Consider the following 23,674-nt stretch of genomic DNA (forward strand, 5'->3'; position numbering starts at 1 on the left):
GGTCTTAAATAATCAGGCCCCATATTATCTTAATGACCTTGTAGTACCATATCACCCTATTAGAGCACTTCGCTCCCGCTCTGCAGGCCTACTTGTTGTTCCTAGAGTATTTAAAAGTAGAATGGGAGGCAGAGCCTTCAGTTTTCAGGCCCCTCTTCTGTGGAACCAGCTTCCAGTTTGGATTCAGGAGACAGACACTATCTCTACTTTTAAGATTAGGCTTCAAATTTTCCTTTTTGCTAAAGCATATAGTTAGGGCTGGACCAGGTGACCCTGAATCCTCCCTTAGTTATGCTGCAATAGATGTAGGCTGCCGGGGGATTCCCATGATGCATTGAGTTTTTCCTTTCCAGTCACCTTTCTCACTCACTATGTATTAACAGACCTCTCTGTATTGAATCATATCTGTTATTAACCTCTGTCTCTCTTCCACAGCATGTCTTTATCCTGTCTTCCTTCTCTCACCCCAACCGGTCGCAGCAGATGGCCCCGCCCCTCCCTGAGCCTGGTTCTGCTGGAGGTTTCTTCCTGTTAAAAGGGAGTTTTTCCTTCCCACTGTCGCCAAAGTGCTTGCTCATAGGGGGTCATATGATTGTTGGGTTTTTCTCTGTATCTATGAAGCGCCTTGAGGCGACTTTTGTTGTGATTTGGCGCTATATAAATAAAATGGAATTGAATTGAATTGAATTGAACTTGGACAAAAACGGGTTTATCCCAAAGACAAGACTCCTAAACACAAACTTAACAACATAGTGTTTGCTGTACAGTGTAGCGAGGAATGCTCAGACCTCTACATTGGAGAGACCAAACAGCAATTTCATAAACGCATGGCACAACATGGAAGAGCCACCTCGACGGGACAAGGCTCGGCTGTCCACAAAGGTCACTCTTTCGATGATGCCAATGTTCACATTTTGGACCGAGAAGACAGATGGTTTGAAAGAGGAGTGAAAAAAGTCATCTATGTCTGCTGTGAATGACCATCTTTGAACAGAGGCGGTGGCTTACAACACCAACGGTTTGGCATCAATAATCCAGTTTTGGGATCCTTCCCAGATGCTTTAACGCCCACTCACATCCTGGGCCATTTGACCTCAGTAAATTACATGATAGGGAGGGGCTAGGTTTCACCATGGGTTCACCCTAAACCTTGGCTGATTGTGACCTACACGGGTTTTCACACCTTGGCTCGTGTGATTAGGCAAGAGGAACAATAGAGGGTCCATGACCCTCTTGGGGGCTCAAAATCTGAGACTCAACCAATTGCTCTTAGAACTGAAGAAGCTTCTCGGGTGAGAGGTGAAACTTGACGAAGTCCAATCGCTTTTTTTTCCAAGCTCATTAGACTAGTGCAGGAGTATTTACTATCTTTATTTTCACTAGATGCAGACATATTCGGCAAAATACTTCTTCAAATAATTAAAAAAAATACTCATTAAAATTTACCAGCTGCTCTTTTTACCCTTGTTCTAACATCGGTGTCTGTGTGTCATAACAGTGTGGCAGGTCTTTTCACTTGGAGGATGACAGCCGCTGCAGGAAGCGAAAAAGAGTCTGCTGTGTTCAGCCTGGATGCGCCCTTATCAAGGTAACGCTTGAGCTCACTGATCAGTAAAAGATCTGAGCATCTTTTCCAGCTGTGAAAATACCTAAATAAAAAAAAAAGTGCAAAAAATTTATATTATTAATATTATTTACTTCCAACAGATGCAGATAATATGTGACAAGGCTTGCACGACAGAAAACTCTTTATTTGATTATTATTCTTTTTAAAATTCCTTTTTATTCAACACTTGTTGTCACTTTAACCTTATTCACCCTTAATTCTAACATGGACCTGTTTGTGCTGTTGCAGTGCGGCAAGGCTTTTTACTTGGAGGACAATACCCGCTGCAGGAAGAGGAAAAGAGTATCCTCTTGTCAGGAAACCACTGGAGCTGGCTGTAACAAGGTAATAGCTGCTCTTACTGACTGAGACAGATAAATCTGGAAAAATAAACACCCACGTGGTCTTAGAATAGAAACAAATAAAACAAAGTTATTAAATTTGACACAATCTGCTCTTCGCTTCTTCCAGGTCCAGGATTTCATCCCAGAGACCAAAGCTTCCAGTTGTCCTGAACTCCATCAGGTCATCACTGTAACACAACTGAGCACTGCTGCTCTGACACCTGCGCGGGCCCAAGGATTCGCTGAGCCATCGACTACTTCTCCTGTCCAGGATCTATTTCCCACTCCTCAGGCCTCTTCCACTGAACTGAGCCCTGGTGGTGTCCTGGAGCAGAGAGAGACACCTCTGTTGATCCATGGATACACCGTAGAAGAGTATCAGAAGATCTACCACTCTGTAGTAGATGATATGCTCAAGTAAGTTGATTTTGATTAAAATAATTAAAAATCTGTCTCATAGATACTTTCCCCAATTTAAATAGAAAATAAGAATAATTTTTTTAAATTTTACATTTTTTTATTTTTTGTGAAAAATTAACTAAGACAAATTCTCTCATATTTTTTTTAAATCTGAAACAATAAATTTGTGTGTGTTCCTGTCTTACAGATATAAAAATGGGCGGCCCCGGCCGTATACTGTTCAGCTTGGCCGTATCATAAAACAGCGCCTCTGGGAGAAACTTAACTGTCCACAAAATAGTTTACAAGAGGGTGATAGTGGACTACTGATGGTCAGTGAATTACATGAAGACGATGTTTATCCTCCTCTTATAGAAGTGGACATCTCACATGAACCGGATCCCCGGGAGCCTTCTCGGGGGAAAAAACAAAACACTGCTAAATACAAACATGTAGCAAAAAAATCAAACTGTAAATATTGATCAAAAGACTCAAAAAGTCTGAACTCAGCTGTAAATATTAAACAGACACAGGCTTGACCTTGATGCTGTGACCTCTGACATCGAGTTACATCTCAGTCTCCACCTACAGCAGCAAACTCCACATTCTGCCTCATGCATCATAAGTGAACGCAGCCTTCCATCAACATCTTTCAGGAGCCAACCACAGCCTCATTTTTTGCCACTTCCATCCAGCAGCCTCCAAAGCCTGACCCGAAACCCGCGGCTTCTCCCAGTGCACAATTTCCACCTTTGTCTGCAGCTGCAGTTGATTACAGCAGCTTTATGCCACCAGCTCAGACTCAAGCCTTAAATGGCAGCATCCAGCGTGAACCCTGATTCTTGCAGTCTTTTCCAGCAATCCTCAGTCTCCGCCAGCAGCTGCTGCCTGAAGGCTAAAACATCCTCTGCCTGAAGATTCAGATAGTCTGTCGCAGCATCACAAACTGTTTCAGATCTCTGTCCTCCACCTTCAACCTCCAGGTGTAACTACAAGCTTCAGTGCCATCTGAAGTCTGAGAAAGTGTCTGCAGCATCTATACATTGTGCAATTTCACCTGTAGCCTTTAGAATGATGTTCCCTCTCCCTCAATGTAAAGGCTCTGAAAGCAAACAACAGCGTGTTTAAGGTTTTACCTCGACATGATGAATATGTAATGTGTTTTCACTTTTTTTCTGATATGATTGGATGTTTTTAACCAAACATCAAGCTGCTGCCTGGGCTCCCCACATCACTGAGCAGACTTGAAGTCTGGGGACCAGAATTGCAGCTCGAGGAAGTAGACAACCCGCTGTGTAGCCCAGCAGACACATGTACAGTCTCTGGGGGAAAATCACTGCTCTGGGAAGCACTTACTCTGCAACCTGTAGTGATAATCAGCATAATCATCTCCACTTTCATGTTTTTTTTTTATGTGGAAAATGTATTTTGCAAATAAAACAATGCGTGTGAAAAAGAGTTGTAGTTGATTTTCTTTTCTTTCTAGTGCATCAGGTTCAAATAATGTTTGCATAAGACTACACACTATGTACACTTAAACTGACATGGACGTGCATATTTTTTTCCAACTAAAGTCAAAAAAGGATTTTTGATTTTCTTATATTATATTGAAAATATGTTAAGTTCTTGTGTTGTAGGTATTATTTACGGAGCCCCGCAGGGGACATGGGAGAAAAAAAAAATTAAGACGGACTTTTGCGAGATCTCGCAAAACTAACTCGGGATCTCGCAAAACAAACTCGGGATCTCGCAAAACTTTTGCGAGATCTCGCAAACGTTTTAGCCGCATTCTTCGGACGCTGGCTCGAAGCCGACCGGGAGGTCGAGGCACGATGTGCCGGGAAAGCGGTGTTCCTCCCGGCTGTAGTAGGTCTTGACCTCCCGATAGCTCGAAGCTAACGGGAGGTCTCGACCTCCCGTTAGCTTCAAGCTAATGGGAAGAATGCGGCTAAAACTTTTGCGAGATCTCGCAAAAGTTTTGCGAGATCCCGAGTTTGTTTTGCGAGATCTCACAAAAGTTTTGCGAGATCCCGAGTTTGTTTTGCGAGATCTCGCAAAACTTTTGCGAGATCCCGAGTTAGTTTTGCGAGATCTCGCAAAAGTCCGTCTTAATTTTTTTTTCTCCCATGTCCCCTGTGGGGCTCCGTAATTATTAGTCAGGATTTAGTCGTGTTTTATTCTAGTTTTTGTTTCATCTCTGTCTCCTGATTTATGAGTCTTTTTCTTGTCCTCGTTGTTTTACTTTTAGTTACGCCCGTGCTCTCATCTCCCTTATCGGTTCTCGTGTGTCTCCCCGTGTGTTTTATGTCTGTGTGTTCCATATTGTCAAGCTTGTGTTGTTATGTCTATGTCTCAGTGTTTCCTGTTTTATTTTGAAGAGTCTGGTGCTTCCATGTTCATTGTGTTGTGTTTTGCTTCCCCTGTGGTGTTAATCCCAATCAGTTGTTTCCCCATGTGTTTCCACTTCCCCTGATCACCTCCTGTGTGTATTTAGTCTGTGTATTTTCATTCAGGCTTTGTCAGGTCATCTGTTTTCCTCCCTCCACATTACTTCAGGTTTAAATTCTTTCATGGTTCATGTTTCCTATTCATAGTTCCTCATATGCACCTGTTCAGAATCATGTTTGTGTAACTTTTGTCAGGTTTTAGTTTTAGTCCTCGCCCCCTGTTCACCTTGCTTCGTTTTTGTATTCATGTTTTTTCAGCCTAATAAACGGCTCGCCTTTTGTATAAACTCAGTTCCGTCTCCTTCCGTGTCTGAACCTGGGTTCTCCTCCTCACTCCCACACAGTCAGCTTCAGCCAGACCGTGACAGGATCTGGGTTTAAAACAAACGTAATGAATTAACGACCACATTATAATAACAAAGACTACAGTCAGAGATCACGTCTCACACTGAAAACTTGTGCTTCTACGTTCTCCTCCCTTTGCCTCTATCATCTGTGTGGGTGTGTGCTTGGCATTACTACTTCTGGCACCTATTAGCTCACTTGCAGCTCATTACCACTTACCAACAGTATTTAACTCCAACTCTTCTCTCATTGCTTGTTGCTCCCTTAGTATTGCAGTGAAACTCAGGCTGCCCTTTGATGTTACGCTTTTGCAACTCTGTGAAGCTGTGCTTACCTGCCGTGCCCTCCTTCGTGCTAGATGGCTCCCTGACATGCTCGTCCGACGGCTCTTGTACTTGATGAAACACACCTGCAAAAACCAAGAGAAAAAACTGTCAACTGGAAACAATTCTGAAAAATTCTACTTGTTTTGGACCTTCAGAGAATTGGCCTGTGTAAACGTGAAAAAGAACAATTCTTCATTCCAAGCTTTGAATATTAATGCAAACCTTAACTCGTGTATTTACCTGATTGTTCCCATTAAAGACTGTTGAATTTTTTTCAGAGTGCCCTGCCAGTGAGTTCCCTCTTGCTAAGCCATGATAAAGTCTGTGGGTCTTGCAGAGTTACTGGTAGCTTGATATTTTTTAATCTCTGCCTGCTCGCTCCTCATTTGGTAAAACATTCTCGGCCCGTGTCCACCCGCCTATGGCATTAATTTAGGAGGGCATTTTAATTATACCTCCTAACCAAAACTGCAGCAATTAGTCCAAAGAAATGTAATTAGAAACAATATTGATTATTGATGAGGGGGCCTTGTCTTGCATATAGTAACCACAGTATTTGCTGAGTCTTGGTCTATTTGGCAAATGAAAGAGATCAGATGTCAAAAACTTGCATTCTGGAGTTAGTCACCTGATCATTTTCTGCAATCAACAGCCAGGAGTGAAAGCAGTCATTAGTAGCAGCTCTACTCTTGTCACCAATTTGCCACACCCTGCATGCACCCCAGAGTCTACGCAGCTCTCATTTTCAACATGCAGCGAGGATAAGCAACTATGTGCCTGCAGCCTCCGACAACCAAAATAATAACAATAAAAAAATAATCTGATATCTATGTAAATATCAGCCTCCTGTGAGTACCATTTAAAGCCCACACTGAGGCAAACGGTGTGCGCCCGTCTTTCGCATTTCAGTTGGGGACTTGATGGATTTACAATTCATATTCTCAGTCAACCTTGAATGTGAATTATGAAGCTTGAGACTCACTTCGGAGCTGCTCAGAGGGTAAATACTGATCATCATAATGCAACTTAGAACAAAGCATTAATCACTGTAGCTGTTTTTATTGATGTGCTGTAAACTTGGCTTAAACAGCAATAGATGCAGGATTAAAACACTTAAAAAAAACAAACTTACTCATATTTTATGATTTTTATGTTTTATTAAAGCTTTTTAATTCTTGTTGAACTTGATTTATTAAAGTGCTGGGTGAATAAAAAGGTTTCTGAGGGACAACATTTCTCTAAAATATGACTGCAGACGAGCCAACGATTGATGCTCCAGTACACCTCTCCTCCTTCACAGGAGTCACCCGTATATTGACATCATATTCGAGGATCACATGATAGCAAAGCTTCCTCCTATGAACACTCACTTCCTCAAATCTATACATTCATTAGTCTCTTTTCTCTCTGGTCTTGTAGAAATCAATCTGTGGAAAAAAGGATTATAAGCCTTTTCCTGCCCCGGCCTTATTTGGCACCAGCTCCCGAGATCTAGCCCAGTTGATCATGTCACCTTATTCTCTACATGGCAGAAAAGCACATGAGGAAAAAGTAGACTAATCTCCTCTTTTTTTTCTCACCACCATTAGATATCAGTCATTCCAGGGTCCCAACCTCTATCACACCTGGGAGATTGGATTGGTTCCCCCCTGCAGTGGACACTGTGGCTGAGAATCAGATATACCTATGAGTTTCTTGCACATCAGATTGCTAGTGCGGTAAGCCAAGAGGCCATAGCAATGATCGCCGCGCTGGCGAATGCAAAGACAGGGATATTTTCATGCTCCATCCATCTGGCGTAGCATTTTCATGTTTTCTGATGAGCTGACAGCCCAAAGAAAGCTGTTAGTCATCACAGCGCGGCATTGTCTTTTGTGCCCAAGACAGACCATGTTGTGCTTGATTAAAGTCATCAAGGCCTCAGAGCAAATCTATTTGTTGACTTAGAACAAACTGATAAACATGTTGATTGTACTCCCTCAATTAAACAGCTCTCGGTAATGTCACGACCGACTGCCTGAGTGAGTACGCAGACTGCTGATTTTTTTTCTCTTCCGCGAGGCTTCTTTCAAAAACAAACCTTTAGCTCCCGCTGTTTGAGAAATGAGTGTGAAGCTTTACAGCAAAAGGATGTTTGGAACAAATCGTGTGTGAAGACGCACTGTTCACCTGACTCCTGCAGGCGATGAGAAAAGCAAGGCTGTGCACAACAAACCTCATTATTTTGTTGAACAAGAACAAATAAAATGAGTGTTTCGTCTTAAAGAGACGCCTGACTTTAGAACGACCCGCAGCTGAAAGTTGTACGGCAAAAACGACCGTGTGAAAATAATGAGACGATGTGAAACTGCTTTTTAACTGATCATTTAATGTTCAATCCCAACTTTATTAATTCACCTGTAGCTTGATGTCAGCGTAATTAAATGTCCAAAGCAGGCAGCTGTTTTTAGCAGACAAGCTCTAAAAACTCATGGAGAATATATTCGACTTATTTCTAATAAATATTACTAAAAATGAATGCAAATGCTGCTTTGTAGCATTTTAGCAGCTCTCTGTTAAAAATATACATTTACTGTGTTGTGAATTGTATATTTATATTCTGCACTTGGTCACTTTTCTGTGAACACGTGGGTTTACACTTGGAGGAAGAGGAGATACAATCATGCTCCGGACAGGCTTTCCCCAAGGGAAGGTGCACTGCTGTTCTCAACTCAACTGATTAACACTCCAAAATGACCACACTCCTCAGCGACAGGAGCACTTACAAGGTCTTGAGGTGAGACCCCACAGCAGCTACAAGAAGAAAGTAATTTGTTGTCCATAACATCTTGAAAACCTGAGGCAGGGGAAGCCATATCAATACCCCAACAGTGCTACACCCTGTATATATGGACCTACCAAGAATCATTTCACTAGCTGAGCCCACGTCCTCATTTTGACAGCATTTTAATAGGTAAAGGTGAATGCTTGGACATGAATTGAGCTGCGGTTTAGGGAAGGCCTCAAAGGGGACTGGAAGAACCGGAAGCAGCTTGTTTGGAGGCGTGGTCCTGCTCCTGAAATTCTGATACATAATCTCCAAAAAGAAGGAGTCCCTTTCTGACCCATTGTTACCAGTATAAACTCATCTGCTGACTCCAGGTTAAACCATGCAGTCATGTGATTTTTTTCTCTCACTTTTTAGGTATCAAGGCAATCAAGGCAGTGGATGCTGTCAGGAAACCACTACAGCAAGACAGCTCCTCAAACCACCTTCACCCCTGTTTAGGTTTGCACCCTGTCGGACCTCTGCCTTACCACCCCATATTTCAGATACAGTGAGGGTGTCTACTAAAAACATGCATGTGCCATGGGCTACTGATTGTCACCAACACAGCCAACCTTTAAGTGAAGGAAGTGGAAAGTAAAGCTCTGGGCTCTTTGATAGGGACAAGACTTGGGTTCAGATATGTTTATTTGTTTATTTATAAGGAACCCCATTAGCTTCCACAACAGTGGTTGCTAGTCTTCCTGTAGCCCAAATCATCAAATACCATCGAATAAAATGTTACACAATGAATTGGATGCAAAATGTCCACATAATTTGGCTCTTACATCCACAATAAGGTTTTACAATTCTGAAAATATAAGCATGTAAATATTAAAAAATATAAAAAACACTCTTTCCATTACAAGTGACATTACCCTCTTACAATATTTACAAATAAATTAAAAACTGCCTAAATAGGCTTTTAGGTGATTTTTAAAATTATGAATAGAAGCCAATTCTCTAATTGCATAAGGCAACTTATTCCACTGAAAAGATGCTCTAAATATAACAGAGTTTTTCAAAAAGTTACTTTTAACTCGAGGAGTTACTAAAGTGTGGTTAGTTGAGAATCGTGTAGCATGATTATGTATCTGGATGCTGCAACTGAGCATAAAAAAGTGTGATGTGTTTACCACTATTGCTTTCTTTAAAAATACAAGTAAGCCATAGTATAATTTAGCTTGTACAGAAAGTCAAGAAAGTTTATCGTGCATTTTATCAATATCTGTATAATATGAACACCTTAACACTAATCCGGCCACCCTATTTTGGACCAACTGAAGTCTGTTCAGATCTGTCTTATTAGCTGCTGACCAAATGATTGAGCAGTACTCTAGATGAGATAATACTAGTGCATTAATTGTCATGGACCCGGTTCCTGGGACTCGGGTCCGTGAGCAGTGTGGACCTTTATTGTTATTATTATTATTATGGTATTGCATGTACGTTTGCTGCACTGTGCTCTTGTGTTCCTGCTGGTGTGTGTACATGTGTGTCTGCGGGTGTGGATGAAGGACAGCCACCTGCAGGCCTGGTGGGTGTGGCCCTGCCAGCTGCTGGTCACGCCTAGGTCCTCACACACCTGCTTCTGATCAGGCTCGTCGGGGGAGCTACTTAACAGAGCGATGGAGCTTCCTCCGGCGCAGGATCGTTGAGTTAGACTCCATGAGGAGAGCGGAACACGGGACTGTAGGACGCACGAGGTGTGTGTAGGCACAGGAACGGAGAGCACGGAATACCAGCACTTGGGAGAAGGCACAACACAGGAGTTGAGGGAGCACTCTGGAGACTTATTGTGTGGTGTACATTTACCCCCACTGTAAATAAATGCACTGTTCAATGCACTAAGTCCAGCGTTTGGGTCCTTTCTCCAACATTCCCCATGGCTTGCCCTAGCAAACCGTGGCATTAATGACATCTTTCATAATTGAAGAAGTAATATAAAAGGAGCATTTCCTAGCCATAGCTATGCCCTGTCCCATTTTCTTAATAACAGAGTTGATGTGCTGAGACCATGAAAGGTGGTGGTTTATGGTAACACGGAGTAATTTAATCTGGGTGACCTGTTCTAATACCGATCCAGCTATGGAAAGATTTAGTTGTGGGCTGTTGACTAAGCGTACTCTACTTCCTATTAACATGGCTTTGCGGAAAGACACTTCTCCCCCCTCACACACACAATGGCTAAAAGATATAATGTCTTGTATGGATTTAGAAAAAATTAGATATACAGTTTGTGGGTCTAAAAGTAAATTTTATAAACTGTGGTCCCCCTTTCTGGACTTCTTTGAAAGGCCCACAACTACTGTTACTGAGTAGTCCAAGGAACCCCCCCGTCTTGTTTTTTTTTTTTTTTCCTTTCCTTTTATGAGTCTGTTTGTTGTTTTTTGCTTTTGTTTGTTTTTTTCTGTTTGTTTTTTAGTTTGTTTTTTGGTTTAGTTGGGCCAATTATTTGTTGTTTTAAGGGTTAGGGTGGGAACAAGATTGAAATTTTGGAATATTCTGAAGCATTTTGTGTTAATGTATACATTGTATTGGAACCTTTGTCTAATAAAAAGACCTTTGAAAGAAAGAACATGGCTTTGGATTTAGACACGTTTAAAATCATGTTGTTTTTACTTATCCAGTCAAACACGTTCAGCAAATCTAGTTGTAATACGCTTGTCAATTCAGAGTAGCTACTGGCTGAATGAAACATGGTGGAATCATCAGCATACATTACAAGATGAGATTTCTCCAGGACGTACGGCAAATCATTCATGAAGACTGAATAGAGAAGTGGACCGAGGCAGCTGCCTTGGGGTAGACCACAGTTCATTTCACAGCCCTCCGAGAAATAACCATTATAATAAACCTTTTGCCTTCTTCCAGACAAATAACTTTCCATCCAGCACAAAGCAGCTGGTGAAAATCCATAACATTTTAGTTTATCTATCAAAAGATCACGATTTATCAACTCAAATGCAGCTCTAAAATCCAAAAATACCACCCCGGCCAAATTCCCATTATCTAGATATTTATACCAGTTATCTGTCATGGGAATGAGAGCTGAACTGGTGGAATAACCAGGTTTGTAAGCATGTTGAAACTGAGTGAGTAACTGATTTTCTGTTAGGTAATGTTGAATTTGTTCATAGACAATCCTCTCCATAATTTTACTTAGAACGGGGAGTAGACTAATAGGTCTGCTGTTGACACCATTAAAAACGTCATTCTTGTTTTTAGGAATGGGAATTATTTTCGATTCTTTCCACTGCAATATGTCAGCTTCGCCTGGGTTAAAATCAGAACCCAAGAGGTCGAGTCCATCACTTGATGTGTTTTTCCACTGAGTGGATAAAAACATCAAGTTCACCACAGAGGATACAAAGGAAAAGGTTACCATTTCTGGAATGTGCTGTGTTCATTTATATAGGGTGGAAGCCTCAACAATGAAGTTTACCTGGAATCCACACACAGAGACTGATGCCAGCTCTTTCACTCCCAGCACCCAGTGGAAAACAAACAATTAAAGAAATGTCAGAAAACAACCAGGGAGAAAAAGACCAACAGACAAAACAACATTGCAGATTTGTTAGAGAAACTCAGAAGAATTTTCTCCAAGCATGACATTTCAGTGCACTTCAAACCCAGCAACACGCTCAAACAAAAACTGTTTCATCCCAAGGACAAAGCATCCAAACAAAAGCTCAACAAGCTCGTATACGGTGCAGTGCAGTGAGGAGAGCTCTGACCTCTTAACAGGAGATACCAAACATCCACTCCACAAAATATGGCACAACACAGATGAGCAGGAAAAGACTCAGCTGTACATCTGCAGTAAAGGACAATGGTCACTCTTTTGATGATGCCAAAGTTCACATTTTGGGCCGAGAAGGAAGTCTGTTGGAGAGAGGAGTAAAAGAGGCCATCTGTGCTCGCTGTGAACGACTATCGTTGAGCAGAAATGTGGGCTTACGACACCAGCTATCAGCTACCTACAACACAGTCAGAGAGCCCCAGATATTTCAACCCCCACTCACAGCTTGTGTCAGGTAACCTCATTAGCTCATATAATGCTGGGGAGGAGCAATGTCTCACAGTGGTTTCACCTGTCAGGCCCAGTGATGGCAATAACCGCCTTTTTTACACCTCAGCTCGCATCACAACTCACATGATGAATAGGAGTGTAACGACCCTTAGAATCACCTCCAAAGTAGATAGCCCCCCACTAAGGGTTTATTATCTGGGACTTTCCACCAGTTGTTATAGAACAGAAGATGCGTCTTTGGTGAAAACCTAAAAAGGTCCAGCTGCCTTATTTCCGAGTTCTCGAAATCACCTGGATAACCAAGAACGTACACACAGAACTGATTTCTAAGTTAAACTAATATTTCAAAGGCACACTGCAGGGAGGCTTATTGATACAAGCAGAGATGGGCAGTAGCGCGTTACAAGTAACGCGTTACTGTAATCTGATTACTTTTTTCAAGTAACGAGTAAACTAAGGGATTACTATTGCAAAAACGGTAATTAGATTACCGTTACTTTCCCGTAGGAACGCTGCGTTACTAAAACGGTGATTTTTTTGCAAAAGTTTTGCAAAGTCTCATGACAGTGACATAAGCGAGTGCGACGTTCGTGCCAACAGCTGTGTGCAGATCAACAGTGGATCATATATCGAGTGCAGAGAGAGTATGAGCGTGCAGCGTTTAAAGCGTGGAAGTACTGACCTTACTTTGAGTTTGATTCCATAAAAAGTGACAAAAATATTAGCGTCCGCTGCTCACTGCGTAAGAAGAAAACTTCTTTTTACAGCGATACAACCCCTTAACTTCCAAGCAAGCACCGAGTGCGCTACCACGTAATGGGAAACTCACAGAGAAACTCGCGGATTCTTCCACTGACCGCTGCGGCACACCTGCACCAGGGCAAACATCCACCTGCTATACAGGTGAAAATAGAGCAACAGGACTGCTAGTCTTTGATTTTATTTATTTTCTGCTGTGTTTCACTTGCATTTATTTCAAACACTGAGCGTAAACACAAACAAATATTTTATTTTATGTGCTGGAATGTGCAGAAAATAGGTTTAAATGCTAAACTAATTTCTTCCAGTCAGTGAATGTTGCATGTAATTAAATTTTTGCTTGATGCATAAAGTTAAAAGATTAAAACGAATAAAACAAGTTTTAAAAAGAGACTTTTCCATTTGATTACATTTTGTATGATGATTATGCAGAAAAAGTAGAATTGGGCTGAAAGATCTATCACTTTATCACCTATTCAGGTTGTAAATCGTGTTTTTAAAAAGTAACTAAGTAATTAATTACTTTTGAAAATAGGTAATCAGTAAAGTAACAGGATTACTTTTTTGGGGAAGTAATCAGTAATTAGTTACTGATTACTTTTTTCAAGTAACTTGACCAACACTGGATACAAGTAATTAAATATTAAGGAAAATGATTGAAAAACATGACTTTACAGCATTGATCAACAATTTCTTACAAATAACCAAACATTTACTTTTCATCCATCATATCTTGACTGTGACATCAATAACTCAGCAATTTGTGTAAAAACTGGAACTTTGAATTATTCTCCTGAGCCGAGTTATTATTTATGTGAATTTTCACAGTTGACTTAATTTTTTAAATTGTGATTCTGAGACCAACTTAATGAAAAATAACAGAACTAACAAAGGTAACAGATTTTAACAAGTGCTGATTTACATTACATGAGATGTGACATTTGTATGCTTAAACTGCCTTCAGGTTAGAAGACTGCATGATCAGAAGTTTGATGCAAACGTCCAGAAAGCGTCAGTCATCATAAAATGCTGCAATAAATGGGCAACCTGCAGTATTCAATGGGAGACAACTTTGCACTATTGAAATTAATGCAATTATGAAAGTAAGTATGTGGTGTGTGGATTGTACTATGTAGAAGAATGAATTGCATTGAATTGCTCTGCCTCCTATTCTACTTTTAAATATCCTAGGAACCAAAAGTAAGCCTGCAGTCTGAGAGCGAAGTGCTCTAATGGGGTGATATGGTACTATGAGGTCTTTAAAGATGTGGCCAGATTATTCAAGACCTTATATGTGAGGAGAAGGATTTTAAAGTGGATTCTGGAGCCGATGAAGACAAGCCAATATGGTAGAAATATGCTCTCTCTCTGGTCCCTGTTAGGACTCTCACGGCAGCATTTCGGACCAACTGGACTTTGAAGGTTTTCAGGAAAACCTAATAATTATGAATTGCAATAGTCGAGCCTAGAAATAATAAATACATGAACTAATTTTTCAGCATCACTCTGAGACTGTTTCTAATTTTAGAGATTTAAGCACTGAAGGACATATCCTGGTCGAAAACGTGTGGCCAGCATCTGGTTAGACACCATGTTATGGATATGTAGCTTATGTATGACCACCAGTTTGCTATACTGGTTTAAAAAGCACAGCTAAAGCCAGTTTAAATGGCTGGGTTTGGGCACATTTATGACTTACATGTAACACAACAGTCCTTATGAACTAGCTTAAGATTCAGTTAATCTCACTGAGGGGTGATGTGCACATTTTCAGGTTAAATAAATCTCTCATTTACAAACATCTTCTTGATTTTGCTCCAGATTTTTGGTCTGGTTTATTCTTTCTGCTTGAATTATTCTTGAAATGTGTCTCAAACTGCACCAGATTTCCTTTGTGGCACACTGAGTTGATTGGGGATAATATAGTGAGGCATACACATGTGCACATAAAAGTCCTGCCTGCAATCCACGCTGCTTATCGGGGTAATATCAGTGCAATGAAATCCAAAGAACTCTCTGCAGATCTGTGCGGTTACACTGTGGTGAGGCAGAAATCAGACCAAGGGTAGGAAATCATTTCTAAAGGTTTGAGTGTTCTGGGGAGAATATGGTCTAAATATTTATGAAACGGAAGACATTTGAAACCATCTGGACCTTTCTGAGAGTTGGCTGTTGGGACAAGCTGAGTAAACAAACAAGTAGAAAGTTGACCAAGAAATCAGCCTGCCAAAAGGATGAGCATCCCAACAGCTCACTGTCAGTCACTTTTACAGCAGTCAGACAGAAGCAAGTTTTAGTCTCTCAGAAATAGTCAGACTGCTTTCAGAGAGTAGTTCATACTTTCCATCCAGTTTGGTAACACTTGAAAGGGAGATTGGGATAATAATAATAATAATAATGGATTGCATTTATAAAGCGCTTTTCAAGGCACCCAAAGCGCTTTACAATGCCACTATTCATTTCACACACTGGTGGAGGCAGCTACAGTTGTAGCCACAGCTGCCTTGGGGCAGACTGACAGAAGCGAGGCTGCCATATCGCGCCATCGACACCTCTGGCCAACACCAGTAGGCGGTAGGTGAAGTGTCTTGCCCAAGGACACAACGACCAGGACAGAGAACCTTACAGTATGTTAATAAAATCTATGTATGTAAACTTCACACAGAAAGGCTCCAGCTTTTCAGCTGGCCAGCTGTTTAAAAGCAGGAACCTTCTTGGTGTGGGATGACAGTGGGATAACCATTGCGCCACTGTGTGTGGAATCTCTCAGACATACTTGTAAGGTTAACAGGTGATTCTAAATTCCCCTCAGGTGTGAGTGTGAGTTATTGCCTTTCTGTTCCTCTCCACGTTGTATCCCACGCCTTAGCTTATGACAGTGGGGATGGGCTTTGGCCACCCATGACTCAGAATTGGATGATTGGTTTAAAAAATGGATAATATGGTTACTGGAACCCTGTAGATTTCAGTGGTTGGTGCTATTGCTCTGAGACTGAGCCCTCCTGAGGATTTTATTTGTACAGAGTTTCCATGTTTTCAAACTGTGACTAAATGGGTTTTCCAGGTGCTCTGGTTTCCTCTCACAGTCCAAAAACATGCCTGTTAGGTTAGTTGATTATTCTAACTTGTGTGCATGTGACTGGTAATTTAAAGCACACTGGGTGATTATTAAGCAAGATAACTGCTGTACAAATGTCAGTCCATTTCAATAGTATTGACGTCCTACTCATACAACAAGTCAATTGATTGTATAAATATTGAATGGCTTGTGGTGTAACAACTAAATTAATGTTAGCTGGCATTGATTAAAAAAAATAATGACATTTAGCAAATGTCCCCTTAAGTGACAGCAAAATATCCTGAAATAGTTTCACAATTAAAACAAATACTTTGATGTTTAGGATGAAAGTAAGGATCCATGTCAGTGCTTTTCCCCACTATCGCTGAATAAATAAGGCCACAAACCTGTGTAAGTGTATTCTCCCAACCCCCCCCCCCCCCCCCTTTTTTTTAAAAACCTTTTCCCTTTAATAAGGAAAAATAAGGACATTTGGTACAAAAATAAGGACCAGATTCACTAGCGCTTGTTAAGTACACCCCTTCAACTGTTTATGAACACAAATATCTAATCAACCAATCGCATGGCAGCAATTCAATACATTTAAGCTTACTGGAAATAATTGGTGTAGCTGTGGTGAGACGTATTTAACCACGCATGTGGTACAAGATATTTCTGTAAGCTAATAACCAAGCTTTTATGGATTTTATGAAGTCATATTTTAATATAAATTTGTTACTACAAACTACATTAAACGGGTAGTTGGAAAAAATATGTTGGGGGGAAAAAAAGTCCTTGTTTCCAGACCTCCGTTCTCATTTTAAAAATAACAAAGCGCCTTTTCTTAAATAATGAGATTTGTTTTCTCAAATGACGTTGTAAAGCACTTTGTCAAGTTGAAGTTTATTTTTCTTTCTTTGACCTTTACTGTAAATTGAAGATGCAGAATATAAAGTTCAATACTTATAAAAAATACTACAATTAAATTCAAGGGAAAAATGTCAGGAGAAGAAAGAAAACCAAAACCATAATAACCTCGTTTTCTTAATTCCAAAGCACCTTTTCCTAAACAGAGGGACTTGTCCCTCCAAAGGAAGCAGCAAAGCAAACCACCTTGTCAAGCTGAAGTAATCTGGTGACAGAGCAACATGCGGGGAAAAGTCCTAAAATTATATGTAAGAAATATTAAAATTCGATTCAAGAAAAAAAAAACAAAAACATGGCCATTATCATTTAAAAAAAGCATTTACAAAATCGTAAATGCTTTTTGGAGGAAGAAAGGTTTTGCGTCGGTAAATGTACACTTACGCTAAAACTGCAAGAACTACAAAGACTTCAGTTACAACTTTTTCATTAGTTGCAACCTTCGTGCAAGGACAGCTCAAAGCCACTTTCTCGTGCGGGATTCAAAGGCTTCAGGCTGACGTGAGTACGTGTGTTTATATTTTGGTGAGTGACGCCAGGAACAACAGCTGTGACGTTTCACGACAGCTTCGCCGCCCCAACAGTGCATTCTGGGTTCAACCCAAGATGGCTGCGCCCTTGCAGAAGTGCTGAAGAAGTGCCTCTTCGGAGAAATTCCCGGAATTATTTGAGATTTCCTCGAAGACCGTCGCTCGGAGCCGACTACCAGGGCCGCTGCTACGTAGAAGGAGTCCACGCGAGCCCAGTCATTGATAAGTGCGGCCGCCGTTACGTGTGGCTGTGGCAGACTGTCCGTGTGAAGATGGGCCTCGCCTGCAGCCCCTTCCCATAGCGAAGAGCCGTGGGGAGAGGAGCCGCAGATTCCCCTGCAAACACGCGCCCGTGCAGCTCGGATTTGACGGCTTTGACTTACTCTACAGGCTCTGGACGCTGCCCTACAATTTGCTGACCAGGATTGTGTGTGCGACCGTGTCTGTCATTGTCCGGAGAAGGAGAGCTTCCACAGCCCGGGCTGATAATCCCACCGCACCAAGGTCTGCATCTGCACGCTTCGCTGACACTCTACGTGCCTTTTCTGCACATTTGATCTGTCTCCTTATCTCTGTCACGCGTGTGTGGTTTCAGAGACTCGCTTTAAAAAGGCTTTAAGTGAATATTACTGGCCTCGGTGCAGTCTGACACCTGACAGCAGCAGGGCTGTTACATTAGCCGCGCTAGTTTAGCTTAGCTAGCTGGACTGGACTGAGCCTGCTGCTCGCCAGCATCCCTGCAGTCAAGTTTAACACAGTTGGGCCGTTTTAGCACGAATGCAGAGGCAGTAAAGATAAAAAACCCATCGACCTCCTGTCCCGTGGCTCCAGCTGTAGAGCTGAAACATCTCTACAGCTGTTGCTTTACTACAGAGTCAGGCAGCTAGCCTGTTAAAATAAAGTGGAGGAAGCCAGATGTGAGTGTGTTTGGTTTCAGTTGCTGTTGTGGGTTTCATTCAAACAGGATTCACAGCAGCAGATTCACACGGCATAAAAATGACTCATAACCACCATCCCATGACTTAAAGGGCATAAAGTGGAAAAGTCAGCTGCCAGTGTTGATAATCAGATTATTATCTGAGTGTAGAAACAGTCTGCTTGGTGTAGCCCATAACAACAGTACAAGGAGGGATGGAGCTGTTCTTACTTTATCGGACAGTAGCAGCCTGATGATGACCAAGCCTTTGGGGGGCTTTTGGTGTACCCATTGTTTACAACTGGAGATAGATTTTTCAATCCAAGTTACAGAATGGACAGTGCAGAGGTCAGCAAACGGCAACGACGGTTTGAATGTGCTCGCCGACCCTGGTCCACGCAGCGTGTGGACATTGTATGTATTCTTGTGCCTACATGGGTTTCTTCTGGGTACTCTGGCTTCTTCCCACAATGCTTGTTAAGTGTTTAGTAATTATAAATTGACTGTGTTAGCCCTGCTTTCTAATGCCAGCTTGGATAAGCCCTCACCAATCCTGTATAGGAAGCGTTTAAGAGGACAGAACTTTATCAGATGATTGGTGATCCATATTGACAAAGCAGACTTTGGCCCAAAACAAATGGCTTGTATCTGTGATGATAGCATGGCCAAGAGGGACAAACATATATATAATATGCAAACAGGGACGGCTGCCTCTCAGGTCACGTCTTCATCCTGTAGAACTTCAACAGCTGCACAAAGAGACGTGAATTGAAGTCATGATGCTTAATTTTTTTTATACTTGTGCTAAGATGATATAATGAAATGTTTTATTACTGAAAAAGGAAGCAAAAGTTCTTTTAAAAGTTGTTTAAACACTGAAGACGTTTGAATAAATTCATCTAAATCTGGATCTAAGTCTCGAGCTCTCTGAACAGGCAGTTATCTGACAGTGTGCTTTTATTGCTGTTTAAATTTTCCTATGAATATCTCAGTTGGTAACCAAAAATGTATTTAGGATTGCTTACATCTGTTGTGTATATATTCTGTTTTTACTTTCTTTACTTATTATTTATTATCCATTACTTAATAAAATAGCTGCACAGTATGTTTTGATTAGCAAATTTAGCACATTTGGCTGCATCTGGACTGGAAATGTCTCCAAATTATGTTTTAAGATTTTTATGTATTTATTTATTTATTTATTTTTGAGACTAATGTCAATATCGACTATATGCAGCAATTAATTGGCTAAAGTGAGCCTGCCAATCTTTTTGTGGACACCCAGTAGCTACCCAAACCAGTGACATTAACATGAGCGCTCTCCCAGCAGGGCCCTGATGAAAATGGACTCAGACTTGCTTCATTCACCGGCCGTGGGCCTCGCTGAGGAAGAGGAGGCCGATATGAATGACTGGAAACTTCCCTTGGCCTTCATGAAGAAGAGGCACTCAGAGAAGATTGAGGGCTCCAAGGCCCTGGCGCAGAGCTGGCGGATGAAGGACAGGGTAATTTCTCTTCTCATCCATGTACAGGAGTAAATCAAGAGCCTGAGGATGTTTCCTTTGTGAGCCCTGCTTTGAGGTCACAGAGGCTGTTTTTCCTTTTATCTCAGCTGCATTTTCATGCTTATATATCTGAAGGGACTGTTAGTTTTAAGCGGGAACCAATAAAACAGTAAATCTAAGATTGTTGATTTAATTTAATGAGTTTTGATGCTTTAGATGTAGCTTTAGAAAGACTGTTATTTTTAAAAGATAAATATTATAGTATGTTTTTTTTCCCCTCTAATCAGCAGTTCCCACAAAAAGATCAAACTCTGATACCATCTTTCATGTAACGTATTGATTGAGCATTGATTTTTATCCTAGAAGGATTTCTTGTGGTTTGTAACTACAGCAGAAAATTCCTGCTTTATAGGACAGGGTGGGTAAAATGGTTATCCACGGGGCCAGTTCTCAAAAATTTAACTCATTAAAAAGACAAATCAAACTCCTTGATGCTACACGCTGTGCTTCAAGAACTTATCAGTCTTTAAACAGCAGCAAATCACTGGCTACCCTCGTCTTTATTACACTGCCAATTCATTTCATTCTGCTTGATTACCAGCTACCAATGCTGCGCTTTCAGGGGGAACCTCAAAGGGTTTCCCACATGAATGGTCACCTTGTGTTTCAGCCCCCATAAAGCTGCCGTTTGATCCACTGCAGTGCTACCAACCTGATTATTTTATTGCCTCACGGCTACAGAGCACTGCCATTATAATGATGGCAAGTGTCACTTAGTTGTACATAACCCTCAGAAACCCTGCACCGATTGTAGAAATTCACCCAGATGAAAATTGAAAACTTCGCTGCTGTTAGGACACGAGTTGAATTACTCCGCAGTGCCCGCTGAGGTGTCAAGCTGCAGGGAAATGAAGGCATCATTAAATGTGGAGCTGCTATTGATTTAAAAGAGGTAATATGGGCTAGCTGAAATGGACATTCCTATCAGGAAGTCATGCTAAATCAACCGTGTTAAATCTTTCATTGCTCAGAGCGTTCTCAGGCCCTCCGTCCTCATTTGTAAACGTGGAAGAAGAATGTGTCCTTTCACATGTCTGGGCTACGAGAGCTTTATTTGTGTGTCTTATGCAGAAAAGAATTTAGCTTTGAATTTGACTGTAGCCTGGGGATTGGGGAATTCAGAATGCATTTGAATGTTTTCATATTCTGAAAAACATGATTAAGATATCAGTGTCGATTGTACGCAGTATGTGAAAGGTGGTTGAAGCCATTTTGAAGTCATCTTCTGGTTCATAGATTGTCTATCTGTCCATTTTTGTTTCTTTTGAGCAAGAAGTGACCGTATGTAGATGAGACAGCGAGTGCTAAGTTGCTGTCTCAGCCTAGATGCACAGAAACCTGCTAATTAGTTCTAAATCATCAGTTCTAGAAGAACCACTATTTAATCAACTGAAGTGGAACAGCAGATTGCTTGGAAGCTTTGTACCACATGGAATCCCATGTTATTTGTCAGATAATTTCATTAAACATACTCTGGGCACAACGGCACAGTTATGGTTGAGAGGTCAGTGACTCTGGTTAGGTGAGGTGAATCCTAGCAGATGCTCACTGGCGACCTGCTGAAAAAAAAACTGTTGTAATTGTCTCCATGTAGGTTGTAACAATTTTGTAACATTTTTTATAACTTGATACTGAACCATTTATTTAATGCTGTAAAGTTGTGTTAATATGGGAGTCTAGGCAGATTGGCTCACTTTTGGACCAGGCCTCAAGTGGCCATTAGTAGAACTGCAATTTCTGGCAGTTGGCTTCAGGTCAGTGAAGGTGAAGCATAGCAGGCAGCTATCAACTACACCCGCCAGTGTCGGCACTCGCAGAGCACACTCAAAGCACACGCAAAACTGAAATTCATGTGTGTCAGAAATCGTAACCTTGTCAGAAGTGACATGAACATGAATGCTAACATTTTAAAAGGCAGCAGAAACAGCAAATCCTCTGCTGTGGACACATTGGTGAGAAAACGTGGTGTTGAATACACTACCATTTCCATTACAATAAAAATAAATAAAAGGTCCAGTGCAGTGAGAGCGGACGGACACCTAACTTTAAGTCCTAAGGGATAAAAGTTTGCTTTGCAGGAGAGAATCTGTGGAAACTGATTCGCTGGAGCCAGCCTCAAGTGGCCAACAGATGAACTGTAGTTGTTGGCACTTGAACTTCCTTTTACAGCCTGGGATGCTGCTGATTGCTGCTAGTGTGCGTTAGCTACTTTTGTTTAATTCTGTAGTGCTTTGGCTGATTTAAGTTGACTGACAGTATCGATAGGAGTTTGCTTAGAGAACAAGTTGGTCAGCAAAAAGTTAAGGCTGGCAAAAGAAGCATGCCGTGAGAAGGCTTTTAAAAAAAGCTCTTTCTGCACTTTGGGGAAGAAAGTTCATGATTTAGTTCAATTTTAATAACATTGTGTTAAATGTCTGGGCATTTTACATCTTAAAATCAAGACCAAAGCATATTATAGAGAAGAAAAAGGCAAATGACTCTAACAGAGGTTAGTCAGACGTCCTGTTCTGTGAGACACATTGAGTTGACTCGGTATGGTGACAGGTAACCTGCACTATTACTAGGCTTATTGGTTCAAATTGTGTGTTTAGTCCGGTGTTGGGTCAGTCACAGCTTTTGAGTCATCTGTGTGTTTGCAGTCATCTGCAGCCACTCGGAGCAAAGCAGGATTGTGTGTACAGCTGCTGAACCTGAAGTAGAATCACGATAACAGCTATCAGATATCCTGTAAGAACGCTTGTACAGTACAGGGCAAAGTCAGGTGACGAGCAGCTGACTTTAACTAATAAAGCGCCATGTCATTTTTGATCAGAAAGCATGTCGTGGTAGTAGTTAGGTTGGTGGAAGGATCACATTTCTTTTATCGAGCTGTCAGTCGAGCATTTAGACTGACCGAGCGTTAATGAGCGGGGTTAGGTTTGCAGTGATTTTTTTCTTTCTTTTTTTTCGGGGGTTTGATTGACTCCCATCGATAAACTGAAAAACCTAAACTAGTGCTGTCAGCACTTTCATATCTATTTTTGTCCCTCCCCTCCCCCACAGCGAACAGAGCATGAAACCTTTATCTTGATGGCACAAAAACCTGAACATCCACCTGTAGAGATAATGGATTGCAGTGCAGGGCGTTATTGATTCTCAGGATGTACACTTATTTTTAGCCCAACAGTTTCCAAACATCAGCTGACACTGACCATTTTAACAGATGTCCAGAATGAGAAGAGGAAAAACTTGGTAAGAATCAGCATTTTAAACAAAATAGTGCTTCATATTTACTGACTGCGTTTTGACTTCATTAGCTTTCAAGTGACTGAATAGTTGCTATGCTAGCTTTAGCTTGCAGTGTCTGTACTCATTTATTTTTGAGAACCTTCTAAAGGCTCGAGCCATCTTTGGCTTTGCGTGGAATTTTTGTGTTCTTGGGCTTGGGCTTTTCTTGTTTCATACTACCACAGTCTTCTAAAATCATTAGCAGCTGGCTCCATTTTGGATTCACATACAATTCTCTAATTTATTAAGTTGCACTATTAATCAATTAATTGACTTTTGTTATTAGTAAAGACCACAAAATATTCCCAGTACCTCTGGGGTTTTCAAAGTGTGCAGAGCCACAGAAGAT

The 23,674-nt window shown here is 41.2% G+C and overlaps 2 protein-coding genes across 5 annotated transcripts in view; both read left to right on the plus strand.

Moving 5' to 3' along the window:
• The first annotated feature begins 837 nt into the window (after positions 1-837).
• LOC148102621 (uncharacterized) lies at positions 838-3,724 on the plus strand. Its single transcript, XM_087842659.1, has 5 exons — positions 838-882; positions 1,499-1,588; positions 1,856-1,951; positions 2,078-2,367; positions 2,558-3,724. The coding sequence occupies exons 1-5, from the start codon at positions 838-840 to the stop codon at positions 2,829-2,831; spliced, it is 795 nt and encodes a 264-aa protein (XP_087698785.1). The 3' UTR covers positions 2,832-3,724.
• A 14,087-nt stretch (positions 3,725-17,811) lies between these two features.
• The window catches only part of rptor (regulatory associated protein of MTOR, complex 1), a 229,137-nt gene continuing 223,274 nt past the window's right edge, over positions 17,812-23,674 (plus strand). For 3 of the 4 annotated variants that reach the window (XM_087842154.1, XM_087842155.1, XM_087842156.1), the window contains exons 1-2: positions 17,962-18,081; positions 19,824-19,998. In XM_087842154.1, the coding sequence (XP_087698280.1) occupies positions 19,831-19,998 (168 nt within the window). In that variant the 5' untranslated portion in view covers positions 17,962-18,081; positions 19,824-19,830. Of the gene's footprint in view, positions 18,082-19,820; positions 19,999-23,674 lie in introns of all 4 variants that reach the window. The other variant, XM_087842157.1, reaches the window with a different exon arrangement.

Source organism: Neolamprologus brichardi, chromosome 6 (assembly GCF_056152115.1).
Source record: "Neolamprologus brichardi isolate AB-2024 chromosome 6, ASM5615211v1, whole genome shotgun sequence".
Taxonomy (NCBI): Eukaryota; Metazoa; Chordata; class Actinopteri; order Cichliformes; family Cichlidae; genus Neolamprologus; species Neolamprologus brichardi.

Coding starts and splice junctions, on each gene's coding strand:
- LOC148102621 (XM_087842659.1), top strand. CDS start 838: ATGGAAGAGCCACCTCGACGGGACAAGGCTCGGCTGTCCACAAAG. Junction 883..1,498: donor AGGCTCGGCTGTCCACAAAG/GTCACTCTTTCG, acceptor GTGTCATAACAG/TGTGGCAGGTCTTTTCACTT. Junction 1,589..1,855: donor CTGGATGCGCCCTTATCAAG/GTAACGCTTGAG, acceptor GTGCTGTTGCAG/TGCGGCAAGGCTTTTTACTT.